Source organism: Ictidomys tridecemlineatus, chromosome 15 (genome assembly GCF_052094955.1).
Source record: "Ictidomys tridecemlineatus isolate mIctTri1 chromosome 15, mIctTri1.hap1, whole genome shotgun sequence".
Taxonomy (NCBI): domain Eukaryota; kingdom Metazoa; phylum Chordata; class Mammalia; order Rodentia; family Sciuridae; genus Ictidomys; species Ictidomys tridecemlineatus.
This window is the reverse complement of record NC_135491.1, coordinates 22196789-22211685: the sequence shown is the minus strand read 5'-3', so window position 1 is coordinate 22211685 and position 14897 is coordinate 22196789. Positions and strand designations below refer to the sequence as shown.

Genomic DNA, 14897 nt, shown 5'->3' with positions numbered 1-14897 from the left:
ACTGAGGGAGCAGCTTGTTGCTGCAGATCTGGCCCCATCAATACCCCTGACCTGGTCACACACACCCCTACTTCTAGAAATGTCTTCAAATTAGTCTCTGTTCCAGGCAACCATGAGTTTAGCACAGAATTCATAAATGTCAGCTGCCATTGTTGCTCTATTAAATTCTAAATTTAGAGACCAATTTTAATTTTCACTGGCATTTTTTATTGATTACAGCATTCAGAATAAAGAAAGGTTGACTGAGATTGCTCCCCAGTATGAGAGGAATTTAGGCCTGAGCTATAACCATTCATTGGTCTGCAGTCTTCCTGCCCCGGAGCCCATACATAGCAGTGAGCATGATATAAGCAGTAACCAAGCCCGGGAGAGCACGAATTTGGGCCCTTCGCTCTGGCTGGCCTGTCAGGCTTGTGCAGACAGATTTCCTGGGCTGAGGGAGGACAGGAGCCAAGCCTCTGGGGCTTTCCCACACTCGGGTTCCCCAGAACTGGGCTGCAGCTACTCTGTTTAACAACCTGATCCTGTTTATCCTGCCTGGTCCCCACATGATGGCTCGCACTGGCCCCTCTTTTAGTTTTCCCATGTGTAGCCTCACAAGGTGCCCCTCCTTTGTCTCATTCAGGCTGCCCAAGAGCCAAACCTCTCAGCCCCACTATTAGACACAGTCTTCACCTTTTATGCTCAGCCTTCTCTGCAGCGGAGCTTTTAACTTTCTGTTAAGATGCCCTTGAAGAGCTGGTAAAAGTTATGCAAGTATGCCCAATAACGTGCATACAGGCCCATCGATAGGACTGCATTGTCTGCAGGCAGCTTTCTGGGTCCCTGAAGCACCATGTTAAGGAATCCTATCTGGGAAGAACTTCCCCTTTGAAGTATTCATGCTCTTACTTCTCCAGGACCTTTATATTCAGTCCTTACTTCTTTCCTTATTCCTCCACCATCATCAGGGCTTGGGTCACATATGACGCTAAGTGAAGCCCCCCCACAACTTCCTATGTGAATGGCAATGAACACATATTGAGCATTTAAGTATGTGCCAGATACTGTTGCAAGTGCATTGTGGGTATTAATACATTTACTTTTCACTGTACTAATTAATCTGCATTATCTCACTTAATCTTCATAGTGACTAGGAAGTAACCACCACTCAGATGAAAACATAAAACAGGTTTAGTGCCCAGAAGTTTCCCGTGTGTACCCCCATGTTATTACCACTTTGCTTCAGAAGCAACTACTGTTCCAATGACCAGTCACCCTAATTTTTCTTTTTTTGTTGTTTCTATTTCCTCTCTCTTTCCCATGGTTATGGGACTTGAACCCAGGGCCTTGTGCATGTTAAACATGTGTTCTACCACTGAAACACATTTCCAGCCCAATTTTCCTTTTCATAAACTTCAAATAAACGTAAACTTCATACACACGTGCCTAGCTTCTTGTGCTCAACATTATATGAGATTCATTTGTGTTTCAGTGATTTGTATCTTTTATTGTTGTATAGTATTCCACTAAATGAATACAACAAAATTTATTTATCCACTTTATTATTGATAGAAATGTCAGCTCAGATCTGGGGTATCTGGAACTCTCACTCTTTTCTGATGAGAGTATACATTGCTACAGCTATTAAAGAAGACTCCCTTTTCAATAAGTTACAATAACTCATTTATTGTGGGCCAGGCACTGTGCTTAATTCATCTCACTTAATCCTCATAGTGACTAGGAAGTAGATAGTTGTCATCTGTGAGACGGGAATCAAGGTATCAATGTAATATAATTATTGTGAAGTTTAACTGAGATGACACTTTGAAGGGCTTAATCTAAAGCTGTCATTTTGAAAATGCTACCAATACCTGTTATTGTTACTACCAAGGAGCACAGGGTTGGCAGTTCAGGATCTTGGGTTTCATGCCTATATAAGATGTCTTAAGCAAGTCATCTTTGCAGCCTTGGCCTTAAGCCAATATCCTATTCAGGACCTCTGGGGATGACACAAGCTTCTCTTCAATAAACCCTAGGCAATGACTGTCTTATTCAATGAAGACAGTCATGGAAGGAGACAAGACCAAGACTGTAAATGAGGAGGAGGCTTGGAGGTTTTCAAAGCCCTGTTACATACTTTCTCTAGAAGTTGAGTACAGAAGGTACTTGCAAATGATGATCAATTAATACCTGCTTCTCACTAGCTTGTAAGCTCCACGGAGCATGGTCAGTGTTTTCAGTCACTCATTCACAAATACCAGTGTAGCCAGTTGTGGTGGACTGTTCCATAATCCTGGTGGTTCAGGAGGCTAAGGCAGTAGAATCCCAAGTTCCATACCAGACTCAGCAACTCAGCAAGGACCTAAGCAACTTAAAGACACTCTGTCTCAAAATAAAATACAAAAAGGGTTGGGAATGTGGCTCAGTGGTTAAGCACCCCTGGCTTCACTCGCTGGTACCAAAATAAAAAATACGATCAAAAGTGTTCCCTTTCCTCCTCAGATGTCAAGATCTGAGGAATACAGCAGTGAACTAGACAGGTGAGGCAAGGAGCGAGAGACAAGGAAATAAAGCAAGAAACATGGTGGCAAGTGCTGTGAAGAGGTCAGTGGAGAGGAACTCCAGGGGAGAGTCGTGTTTTAGATGAAGGGGTCACCAAGGACTTTGAAGTTCACAGGATGAGCTACTCAAATGGGTCAAAAAGGAACTGACAAGCTCCAAGGCCCAGAGGTGAGAAACAGAAGGTGGGGGGAGAGAGGGCAGGGTTCAAGACCAGGTCTGAGGCCAGTGAGGCGAGTATCCATGGAGCCTTGTACCCCAGAATGATGCATGTGTATTTGATCTTAAGGTTGATGAGAAACAACTGGGAGGTTTTAAGCGAGAGATGGTTGCACGGGGATCCTAGTGTCAGAAGGGTCTTTTGATGCTTAAGGTGGAGGGGGGGTGGGTTGCGGAAGAGAGACGTGTAAAGGAAGCAGAATGTGAATAGTTTGAATGATGAATGAATGCACTAATAAGATGAATGGACACGCGGCCAGGAATAACACGTGGCCCACAGGAGATCACAGACTCAGCGGCCTGAAGCCCAGGCACCAGGCACTGTGACCTTGGGGACATCCACGCCCCGCACTCAAGGCCCGGAACTCTGCGTCTCAGGGGCGGGGAGGACGTGCTAGGAGGGCAGTGCGCGCGCGCGCGCGCGAGGCAGACGGACGACGGGTTCTCCGCTCCGGGGTTCTCTCGTGCATCAGTCCGGCCAGGACCACCCAGCCGGGTCCCGAACCCTCGCAGGCAGCGGTGTTTACATTCCACCCGCGCCGGCCACGCGGCTCTCAGCAGCCGCAGCACCGGTGGGCTCCGCCCCTCGGCCCGCCCCTCCGTGCAGCTCCCGCCAGACTTCTCCCGCGTCAGGCCCCGGCACGGCCCCGCCTCCGACCGTGCGCGCTGGCCGGCCCGCTCGCTCTCCCGCGTCCCACCCCGCGCACACAGCCTTGTGGTCCCGCCCACCACGTCCCGCGTCCTGTCCCTCCGGCGCGCAGGCCCTGTCATTTAACCCCGCCCCTGCGCGGGTTCCGCCGTAGGACCCGCCCCAGAGACTCCGCCCCTGGTATGGCCCCGCCCCCGATCTGGCCCCGCCCCCAGCGGCCCTGAGCGCCTCGCTGGCCTGCGCCGAGGCGGGGGCGGTCCTGAGGGCGGTGGCTGGGCGGGCCCTGGCCCTGGGGCTGCCGCTGAGGGGCTCCGAGCCCGGGCGGGGCGGGGCAGAGGTAGCTGGGAGGCGCGAGGGCGGGCCGGGGCCGGTTCCGCGCGCAGGGATTTTTAAATGTCCCGCTCTAAGCCGGGCGCAGGAGCAGCCGGCTCGGCAGCCAAAGCGGTGTAGGGGGCAGGCGCGGATCCCGCCACCGCCGCGCGCTCGGCCCGCCGCCGCCTGCCGCCTCCCGCCTCCCGGCTTCCCGCTCGCCTCCGGCCTCCTGCCTCGGCTCGTGCGCGCCTGCCTACCGCGGGGACCGCTTCGGGTAAGGCCCCGCTGCGGACTGCGGAGACTGGCTCTTCGGGCGGAGACTCCCAGAGCACCCGGGTCGGGCCGGGTCGGGCCGGGAGTGGGGGTGGGGCGAGGCCGGGTCGCCGGGTCTTCTGGTCCCGGAGGCGTCAGCGCGGGGTGCCCCGGGTAGGGTGGCTCAGAGACGGGTAGGAGAGGTGTTGAAGGAAAGACTGAGGCAGCCCGGGCCCAAAGGGAGAAGATGGGACTGAAAGGTTTCGGGGGTCGTCTGGACCCCCATCTCCACTACGGGTTCGGACCCGAAATCTCGGGCTGCTGGCGGCGCCGCGGGTGACAGGCCACCCCGGGCCCATCGGCCATTTTCCCGACCGGCCCGGGAGGCTCCCGCCGCCGTCCGCGAGGGAGGGGGGAGGGGTACCCGGGGCAGGCCCGCGGGACCTGGCCCCCTCCGCCCGCCGGTGGTCTTCACCCCGCTGCCCGCTTCGTGCCCCCCAGGTCTGAAGTCGTAGCCAAAGCCAGAGCCTGCGCCATGCCAAGGGAAAGGAAGGAGAGGTGAGTGGCCTGGCTGCAGCGAAGGGTAGGGTGTGCAGCCGTGGGGGAGGGGCTGTTTAAGATTTGGGGAGAACTCATCTCAATTTCTTTGCCACCATGGCTTTGCAGAGATGGGAACGAACGGGACCCTATGAAAGAAGAAGGTGGCACTGACTTCTCTGTTCGCTCCAGGAAAAGGAAGGCAAATGTGGCCGTTGTGAGTACAAAGGGGACAGATTGGAGATTATAACCCCCCCCCATCTTACCTGGGTACCAGACATGGGTCTGCACACATACCTATTGATGGGACTTGGTGCGTGGGGGGGGGGTGTCACTGCCAGAAATGGTACTCATAATCAACCCCCCTCCCCTTCTCTCTTTTTTTGTCTTGGGTTGTTCTGTGTTTCTTGGGGATTGTGGATTGTTTTATGTTAGTTTTTGCAGGATCCAGATGAAGAAATTGCCAAAATTGACAAGACTGTGAGAGACCAGTGTGGCAGTCAGGTAAGTGGCCTCCCATTAGGCCTCATGGAGGGCCTCCAGCTCTCCTGGGTCCATCTGGGTTTTAGACTTTCTTGTCTCCTGTTGAAGATACTGGTTTAGAGTTGGTTTCTCTAATTAGAGCCACAGTCCACATGGTTGAGTACTGTGACTGTCAGTGCACACTGTCCTTTGCTAGCCTTGAGATTCCAGGAAGGGCTTGTGTGTCTTGATGGCTCTCCCTGAGGTTGCAGATATGTGCTAACACCTAAAAGAACCAGAGTGCACATCAAATAACTCCTTTTTCCCATGAGGAAACTGGGATTCAATTAGAGGAAGAAAGCAACCCAGAGTCTGTAAGCAAGTGAGAAGCAGAGTTGGGCCTATAATCTTGTCTCTAATGGCTAGTGAACTGGGTGGGGTAGGGCTCCTGTGTGTTGTCCTCTTCCTCCCCATCCACACCTGTGCAGTTTTGTTTTGCTTTGTTTTTTATTTGTTTTTTGTAATGGTGCTTTAGTACTTCTCATTTCCTTTAAGTCAAGTTTCAAAGTTTTACCCCTTTTGTGGCCCTGAATGTTCCTCCAGCCCATTCAGCAATCACCCCACATGGATCAGTTCTTTTGGGCTTAACCTGGCTTCAGCAAGAGTATTAGTGGAACATTCTGGGTAATGGTCTGTGTGTCAACTCATTTTTTTATTGACTACTCCAATTCTCTTGCCCCTCCTTATGGAGTTCCTGCCAAATTTCCTGTATGCAGTGTGATATCATTGTAAACATCAGAAGTTCCTTGCAGAAAGAGCTTGTATTATCTCTTTACCTCCAGAAATGGCTGGAGTCTGCAGTTAGGGCTCCAATGGGGGAAGCAGACTATCTCCAAACTAGCTAGTCAGGCCTTCTGCCTCTATCACAGATAAAAAGCTGAGCAGGAACAGTACTTGACCTGAGTGTGGCAGTAGTCCCAATAAGGTTTGCAGTAGACACACATCACTTTGTAAAGCAGTGAGCAATAGCCATGGTAGCTGGTCTGAAAGAGCAAAGTGCTTCAAAGTAATGGACCATGTTGTTTGTAATAGCAGTTGTTACTATATATTAATACCCTAGTTAAAAGCATCTCTGGGAAAGACCACTGAATATTGAATAAGGAGTTGATTTTCGTCTCTGTTAAAAGAAATGCTTCTCTGCAGGAAAGGAAGTAAGACAGTCATCCAAAGTCATTTCTTCTTTTTCTCCCCTTAAAAGAGCCTTCAAATCAAGCAGGTTGATTTTTGTGGGTATTATAAAATGAATCCCTGCTTTGTGAAATTCAAGATTATTTCTTTTCTCCAGCTGTGTTTTGAATAGAAATTTCCAAGATGAAGCAAACCCATCCATATATTGACTTGGAGTTTCTGTTCTCATTGGCATTTCTGTTCTCAATATATAACTTGAACATTGTTTAAGTGCCTCAGATAGGACTGTGGCATTGTATCTGGGTGGCTGAGAGGTGATAACTGTGATGCATGAACAGCCATGTCATTTCTCCCAGGAAGGCATTTTCATGGTTGTCCACAAATTAATCAATAGTTTCTACACATCTTAGAGAATAGATGGTATCTTGAAAATTATCCACCTATTTATGGAGCATTTTTGTTTTTTCTCTGTAAAGATTTCATGAAGCTAGAATTGGGGGGTTCAACAGATTTTTTGCCTATTAAGAAGAGTTTTCTCAGCCTACTATAACAAATTTGAGCTAGTAGAAGCCATTGTGCCTTTGTACTTCCTCAAGACCACATGGAAGTTTTGGTGATTCTTACCTTAGGCCATTCTTAATGAACAGAGTGCCCTTTTATCTAAAATCTATTTCACATGTCCATTTTGTTTAATTTTCACATAAGACCCAACTTTTTTGTTTGAAATGGAATCCTGGACTATTAGTTATTTCTCAGAAAATTTTGCAGAAATAAAGTTAAGTAGTTAGCAATAGTCACAGTTGGTCTCTTGCTGTTGTCCTGTTCTTTCCTAACTAAAGTCAGACTGATCTTGCTTCCTTTGAAACTTGGTATACACTGAAGGTGAAGGACATTGATTTAATTATTCTGACTCATCCACTGGCTCTTAAAAAGGCCACCTTTGGAAGCCATTTGTCTGCTTGTGGTACACCTAATTTGTCTATGAACTGCAGGTTGGGAACTGCTACCGGTTAGTTTTATCTGCATAAGCCTGCACTCAGAAGTGCCAGCCATCTGGCCTAGGAGGGTGACACCCAACTTGTGCCTTCAGAACCAGAATTCATTCTTGAACAGTTGTAATGTGAACCTTTAGTCAAGGAAATGCTACCAACATATGATACTAGAACCAAAAGGAAGTTGCCTTTCTTTCGCAGCTGTTGGCAGGAGCTGTCATGGATAATTTGCATGCCCAATTGTTTCTGCATTGAGTGGGGAAGAGCTTTATCCAGCTTTGCCCTTCTCACTAGACAAAGCATTTGGGTTTGCTCTGAAGATGGCCTGTTGCTGTGGCAGCTACTGTATTGAACATGTATTGAACAACTATAATGATAGGACTGTGGCATTATATCTGGGTGGCTGAGAGGTGATAACTCTCAGCCACCCAGATACAACATGGGTTGTCTTCAAGGGAGCACTTAGAGCAGAGTTTCCATGTTCATTATAGTTGTTCCAGGTGTCTATTTTGTTCTCTAGTCAACATAATGATCTCTCTGTTTTAAAAAAATGACAAGTGGCTCAGATAGTACTTCCATGCTAGCAGGATTGTCACCTGCCTAATATCTTCAGTTACAATTTTACAACTTTAAAAATTAAAATAATTCTTTCTATAGTAGGATGGTAAATAGTGACTTAAAAAAGAAAATATTCCAAATGACAAAATGATCTTAGTCTTTTACAAATACTGAAATTTCTGAAATCTTTCAAATAAAAGCATACTGTTTGGGTTCTTAATGATAATTCATTCATCAGATATTTGAGTCTGACTGCAAGGATCTGAGGGTAGGATTCAAAGGTCTAGGTTCTCTCTCCATGGACTTCGTATGACCTGTGACCATTGCTTGATTTGGTTTTAACTAGGTGGCTGATTTTTTTAGTTGGGGAAAACAAAAGGTTTGTCTGATATATTTGGCTAGTCTTTTTTTGTAATGTCAGAGCTATTTGCCTGTATCTTACCTCTTCCATGTCCATTTTGCTGCTCAAGCACCTCAGTTGAGGGGTGATAATGTAGAGGATAAAATGGTACTGATTTCTTAGCTTCCTTAGGAATTCATTGCATGGACTTCTAAGCTAGTGACGGAAATGAAATGAAAGCTGGGAGTCATTACGCTCTTTTACTTGTCCATGCCATATTCATCTTAACTTAGATCAGAATATTTAGTCCTGGATATTATTCTTCAGTGTGGTGATGTTTTCTGAAGTACTGGTTAATCTACAAATCCATGAATGTAAAAACAGCTGGTTTACATCAAACATTTTAAAATGTGTTTTTCAATTACAGCCTTGGGACAATAATACAGTATGTGCAAATCCCTGCTCCTTGATCCCCACACCTGACAAAGAGGAGGATGAGCTGGTATACACAAATTCTACATTTGGGCCTCAGAGATCTACACCGTCCAGAGCCTCACCACTTCCTTTACTGAAGTAAGTGCTGACTTTGCTACATGACTTCCAACCTCTACTCCACTTATTAGTCCTCCTTAGTATGGATGCATACTGACACTTGTGTGGGGTTTTGTTTTGTTTTGTTTTGTTTCTGTAGCTGGGCAAATAGAGAGGAGGTTTGGAAAATCATGCTAAACAAGGAAAAGATGTACTTAAGGGATGAGCACTTTTTGCAGCGACACCCTCTTCTGCAGCCTAAAATGCGAGCAATTCTTCTGGATTGGTTAATGGAGGTGAGCTCAGGTCTTCCCATTCACTGAACTCATTGGCCATTTCTAGATCCTTCTTTGCTATTAAGCTATCTGTGTGTGCTTGATTCCATTGATATATTCGATATCTCAGAAGCTTTCCTGGTATATTTAGTATAGCAGTCTAAACTTTTTACTTGCTTTTTTTTTTTTTTTTTTTTTTTGGTATGGGGGGAGGGGATTGATCCCTACAGCGCTTAACCATTGAGCCACATCCCCAGTCCTTTTTTATATATTATTAGAGACAGGGTCTTGCCGAGTTGCTTAAGGCCTCACTAAGTTGCTGAGGCTAGCTTGGAACTTGAGATCCTCCTGCTTCAGTCTCTTGAGTCTCTGGGATTACAGGCATGAGCCACTGCACCTGGCTTTATTCGCATTCTTATAAGAATTTCTAAGATCTCTTTATCCTGCAGGTATTTTAAAGTTGGCATCAAATTTTATCCATCAAAGTTAAATAGTTGCAAAGACTTTATTTTCCAATAAATTGTAAATATTGATATTTGAGCTCTGTTCATTAAATTGCTTTTAAATGTATCTACTGGAATGCAGGTATCAGCTATTTGATAGCCATTATCATAACTTGTAAAAATATATGAACAAGCTTATCTTTAATAGTCAAATTTCACATTGTTCCCTTTTAAATTCCAGAAGTCCATTTTTCTTTCCTCACAGAACAATTTCCTAACAGACCATACTGTTCTAATTGATCACACTGTCATACTTCTGCAACAACTGGTCAAAACAACAAGTATTACAAATCAACAAGATAATCGTTTAATATAGAAAGTGAAATTTTATTGGCAGTGCATCTCTTACTGGGATGCACTGCAAATAACTTCCTTGCTTAAGGGAGGCTTGATGGCTACTCAAATACTTAGGTAGATGAGAAGTGTTTTTCTTCTGAGAAATGGGAGGACCCTCTCAGGCACATCTACTTTATGAAAGAGAACATGTAGAAGTTGAGTGTCTGACTATTCCCTATAAATGTGTTAACACTGTCATACTGTATATCCTGTAGAAGGTCAGCATTCTCCAGGGTATGCAAACCACAGTTGTGTTAGTCCTAGAATGAAATTCCCTGCTGCCACTTACCATCTAGGTGCTTAAGTCCAGCAAGTCACCCGAGTCTCAGTTTTCTCATCTGTAATATTTTCTAGCAATATTTTCTTGCAGAGTTTGTGCAGATTAGAAATGATATACATAAAGGGTTTTTTTAATCATTCTTAATTTGTATTCTTCATTGGCCCCTAAGAATGTCAACATTTTTTTTTTTTTTTTGTAGTAGATTCTTTAGAAGGCCTACTTTTTTAAAGTACAGATCTTGCAGCTGCCCACTATGGACTTACCATGTCACAATGACCTTCTGTGCCCTTTATAACATTTTATAATTTCTGGAAGTGTTGAATATAATAAGTGTGAATCTTTTAGGCTGTAATTTATTATAAAAGTGTTGAAATTGAGGACTGGGGAAGTAGCTCAGTGGTGGAGTTCTTGCCTGGCATGTGTGAAGCCCTGGATTCGGTCCCCATCACCATGACAAAAAATTTGACTGAGAGGTTCTCTTTTAAAATGTAATTAATGCCATTATGTTTTGAAGGACAGATTTTATAAATAGCTATATATGGCTTAATCTGAACTTTAGAAATCATCTATGGTGATTGATAGAATTTTCTAGCAGAATTTTGTGTGTTTTTCTCTGGTACCTTTCTACATGTTAACCCCAACAGTTGCAGTTACAGGAGATAGCCTGTTGGTGAGTGGCAGTGGTGGTGTTGGAGTTACACGTGCATAATCATACTTTTGGTGTTGGTACTGAGTTGAAGACTAATATTTTCTTGGTTCCTTTTTAATTCCATCTTGTGTACTGTTTTACCAGATACTCAATTCTGAGAGGTAGGCAGAACAGGTATTGTCCTAATTTTATAGTGAAATAAATGTGTTTGTTTAAGGTAGAGCCTAAATTATAACCTAGGTCTCTGAATCTTTTTAATGCTTTTAACAAAGTTTTTGCCTCTTATGATTTATAGTGTTTGGGGCATGTTGTAGTCTTTAAATAAATTTGAGTTCCAACTTTTAAACTTTTTTATTGGTATCATTTAGTTATAAAGAACTATTGCAGTTCTTTCCTTAAATTGACTTATCATGAAACTTATAAAGGGGGACAACATTTTTGAGAAAATTCATAAATTTGATTTTTTTATCTTATTTCATGAGAATTCTGCTTTCAGCCAGGTGTAGTCGTACACACCTGTAATCCCAGTGACTCAGGAGGCTTTGAGACAGGAGGATTGCAAGCTCAAGGCCAACTGGCCAACTAAGTGAGACCCTCTCTTTAAAAAGGGCTGGGGATGTGGCTCAGTGGTAGGACACCCTTGGGTTCAATCCCTAGTACTACAAAAAGAAAAAAGAAGAAATGCCTGCCCTCACCAGGCTTTAAACCTGTCTTCCTTCTCTGGCCTCCAAACACTTGCTTTTACTACTACATAGATCACAGAAACTTAATCCTTATATCTGCGCCCAAGTTTGTCTTTGTACTTGTGCTTAGGCACAAACAAGGTAACAGTCCTCTCAGAAAAGCAAAGTTATTCTTATCGCTCTTGGTCTGATTATGTTGTCTTTTACCAAAACTCAGGGCAAGATTTTTTTTTCCCTTGAGTAACTGTTATAAAATTTACTAAATATTTTTTCAGGTGTGTGAAGTCTATAAACTTCACAGGGAGACGTTTTACTTGGCACAAGATTTCTTTGATCGGTATATGGCAACGCAAGAAAATATTGTAAAAACACTTTTACAGCTTATTGGGATTTCAGCTTTATTTATTGCTGCCAAACTTGAGGTAAATAATTTCAAATATTTTATATAATATTTCATTTCTTGAGTTCCTCCTAAGATTAGGAGAAGAGGTCAGTTATTTGTCTGTAATGTATAGCCTAAGTTTTTCTAATTTGAAGTCTTCTAAAGTTAAGACAAAAAGATATACAGAAAGACTGAGGACTAATGAAGAGAGGAGAGGAATTAATGTATAAAATGTTTGGTTAATTTAGTTACTTTAAGCAAAAAAATTGAACCTTGAACTAAGAAGATAAAAATTTTGGTGTGACAATAGAAGAATGTTTGAGCCCAACTTCCAGACATGTTAAAGATATTGAGAAGGTGAAAATTTTAAAAATACATTGAGTAAAGTTCTATTAATCACCATATGTATTCATTCATTTATTTAGTGGAGGTTGGAGTTTCATTTTTTTTACAATTAACACATACTGAACTGTTAAAGTAGCTCCTTTAGTAATCACATCAGCGTATCATTTTTCCATGCCAGGGTACTAAAAAATAATTTCAGATGCACATTATAAGGTGAAATTATTATGATACCGGATGTTTGCTAATGATATCTTTTATTTGCTTTTAGGAAATCTATCCTCCAAAGTTGCACCAATTTGCTTATGTTACAGATGGTGCTTGTTCAGGAGATGAAATTCTTACTATGGAATTAGTGATAATGAAGGTAGGTTACAAGTTATTTCCAGTCATTTTTAAAACACATAAGTATTTCTCACATGAAGTTTGAGCACATCTGGTAGGTCTTTAGATGGGCACATTGTGGTGTGGAAAATGGCTACATCTTGAACTTCTTTTTACAACCATCGGTCTCTTTCCTGTTTTCCTTAGGCCCTTAAGTGGCGTTTAAGTCCCTTGACCATTGTGTCCTGGCTGAATGTATACATGCAGGTTGCATATCTAAATGACGTATATGAAGTGCTACTGCCGCAATATCCCCAGCAAATCTTTATACAGATTGCAGAGGTAAGTAGCTCCATTGCCTCTAGGGGCTCCTAACCCCACAGCTAGAGTGAAGAACTCTAGAAGTGATGTGTGTGCCCCTCTGTTTCAGCGTTCTTTTCTTCTCATAGCTTTTAGATCTCTGTGTCCTTGATGTTGGCTGCTTAGAATTTCCCTACGGTGTACTTGCTGCTTCTGCCTTGTATCATTTCTCTTCATCTGAATTGATGCAAAAGGTTTCAGGTACGTTAGTTTTCTGGTGAATTACAAAACAAAGTGTATTAAACTTAGACACCAATTGTCAACATCTGGTTGAGCCTATGGTTTCTTTTCATCACAGGGTACCAGTGGTGTGATATAGAGAAGTGTGTCAAGTGGATGGTTCCATTTGCCATGATTATAAGAGAGACAGGAAGTTCCAAACTAAAGCACTTCAGGGGGGTTCCTGCTGAAGATGCTCATAACATACAGACCCACGTCAACAGCTTGGATTTGCTGGTTAGTAATGTTTTTGCTCCAATCCTTCTTGACCAGAGAGAACCTTAAAGCTGCCTGGATAACCTATTCACTTCACTTTATGCAGCCTTCAGACATCCTAGAAAAATTCCCAATTCTCTTATTTCCTTGAAGAAAGTTTCTGGTTTATAGAGACTGTATGTCAGTTATCATGTAGACCATAGACTTTTAGGTGTTTTTTTGCTGTTTTTCCCTTTCACTCACCACCTTACCAATAACGTATAGTAAGTGAAACAAAGGATATGTTCTTCCACCTTAACAGTTTTCCCTTTTCTTCTTATCAATAGGACAAAGCCCAAGCAAAGAAAGCCATATTGTCTGAACAAAACAGGATTTCTCCTCCCCCCTCAGGGGTCCTCACCCCACCACAGAGCAGTAAGAAGCAGAGCAGTGAGCAGGAAACAGTGTGACCACCCCAGCATTCTCCACCAAAGACAGTTGTGCGGAAGTGCCTGCTCATAGTTCTCTCCTGTCTACTGCAGTGGAGGCGTATACTAGCTTTTACAGATATTTAAGTGAAGAGTATCTCTCTTCTGCAACAGAAGTATTTCTGTGATTGGCATTGGACAGGGAGAAGTGTTTTTTATTGAATACTTAGATTTTTTTAAATAAGTGGGTCAAGTACACCAGCCACCTCCAGAACACCAATGAGTGCTCCAGATGCTGCTAAGGAGGGTGATACTTGACTTGATTGACTGTTCACACAAATAACAAAGGCTTGAAGTTGAGGAGTGCCGCTGTTGCTGTTGGTCTCCCCTCGGGTGTTCTGGGTTGCCTCGTGTTCGGTGGAACAGGTGGTTGTGAGCAAGCATTGTGATGCACAGCCTCAACCAGCAGGGCCTGCCCTTTACACATCAGTTGACAGTGTACCATGCCTCTTATGAACTTTTGTTTTGTAAGTGCTGCTATGTCTATCCGTTTTTAATAAAGATAATACTGTCTTTGAGACAGCTGGTTTTATGAGCAGTGTCTGGTAATTAGAAGTTAGAAGTCAACTCAGTGTGGCTATGTCAAGTTCTCTTTTTACTTAATGCTTCTTGAAGCTTGAATCTTTCTAGAGAAAACATTTAAAATAGGGAGTAAGCTTCAAACACAGCCTTGTCTACCTCTTGAGGCCCTTGGAGCTGGGAGTGAGACTTTTGATTTGGCACTTCTGCAGTTTCCTGCACAGGTGGCCACTCACATCAGGTTCATTTGCCATCAGTGGCAATGGTGCTAAAGTCATTTCCACATCTAGAAGGATTCATAAGTATAATTTCCTCCCTGGGGCTGTTTGAAGGTTGTAAAGAAATCTGTAATTAATACTATACCCTTACCCAGATCTTAACCGAAAGAATAAATGAATTTTATTTGGAGAACTTAACATAGTAGCCTGAAACTGTACTTCTAAGAAGAAAATGCAAAGTATAATATATGGCTGAAGGTCAGGATATAAAATTGCTCCTTGACTGAGGAACTGACCAAGTGCTTTGCTGATGGTCACGGTCCACCTGAAGGCCTGATGTGTGCTGCCCACATCACTTGTTGATATTCTCAGTCTTGTTTCACTTTCTAACTATGCTTCGATGTGTTGGGGGAAGGGGCATGCACTCAAGGAAAGGTGAATGAGCAAATAAATACTACTTATTTTCAGCCGGTTTTATCTTATTTTGCAAAAATTTAATGTAGAAAGAAAACCAGCCATTTTAAATCTTCAATTTATTCCAAG

The 14897-nt window shown here is 43.6% G+C and overlaps 1 protein-coding gene across 3 annotated transcripts; it reads left to right on the top strand.

Moving 5' to 3' along the window:
- The first annotated feature begins 3730 nt into the window (after positions 1-3730).
- Ccne1 (cyclin E1) lies at positions 3731-14135 on the top strand. 3 transcript variants are annotated; one of them, XM_005330644.5, is made up of 12 exons: positions 3731-3995; positions 4475-4531; positions 4640-4727; positions 4946-5014; positions 8478-8623; positions 8742-8877; positions 11583-11729; positions 12303-12398; positions 12563-12697; positions 12805-12916; positions 13014-13171; positions 13477-14135. In XM_005330644.5, the coding sequence occupies exons 2-12, from the start codon at positions 4509-4511 to the stop codon at positions 13597-13599; spliced, it is 1233 nt and encodes a 410-aa protein (XP_005330701.1). In that variant the 5' UTR covers positions 3731-3995; positions 4475-4508; the 3' UTR covers positions 13600-14135. The 3 variants fall into 3 exon arrangements, with proteins under 3 accessions (XP_005330701.1, XP_021585750.2, XP_077888358.1); XM_021730075.3 differs by lacking the exon at positions 3731-3995 and adding an exon at positions 4123-4270 and having other exon boundaries at positions 4955-5014; XM_078032232.1 differs by lacking the exon at positions 3731-3995 and adding an exon at positions 4125-4270.
- Positions 14136-14897: the final 762 nt, after the last annotated feature.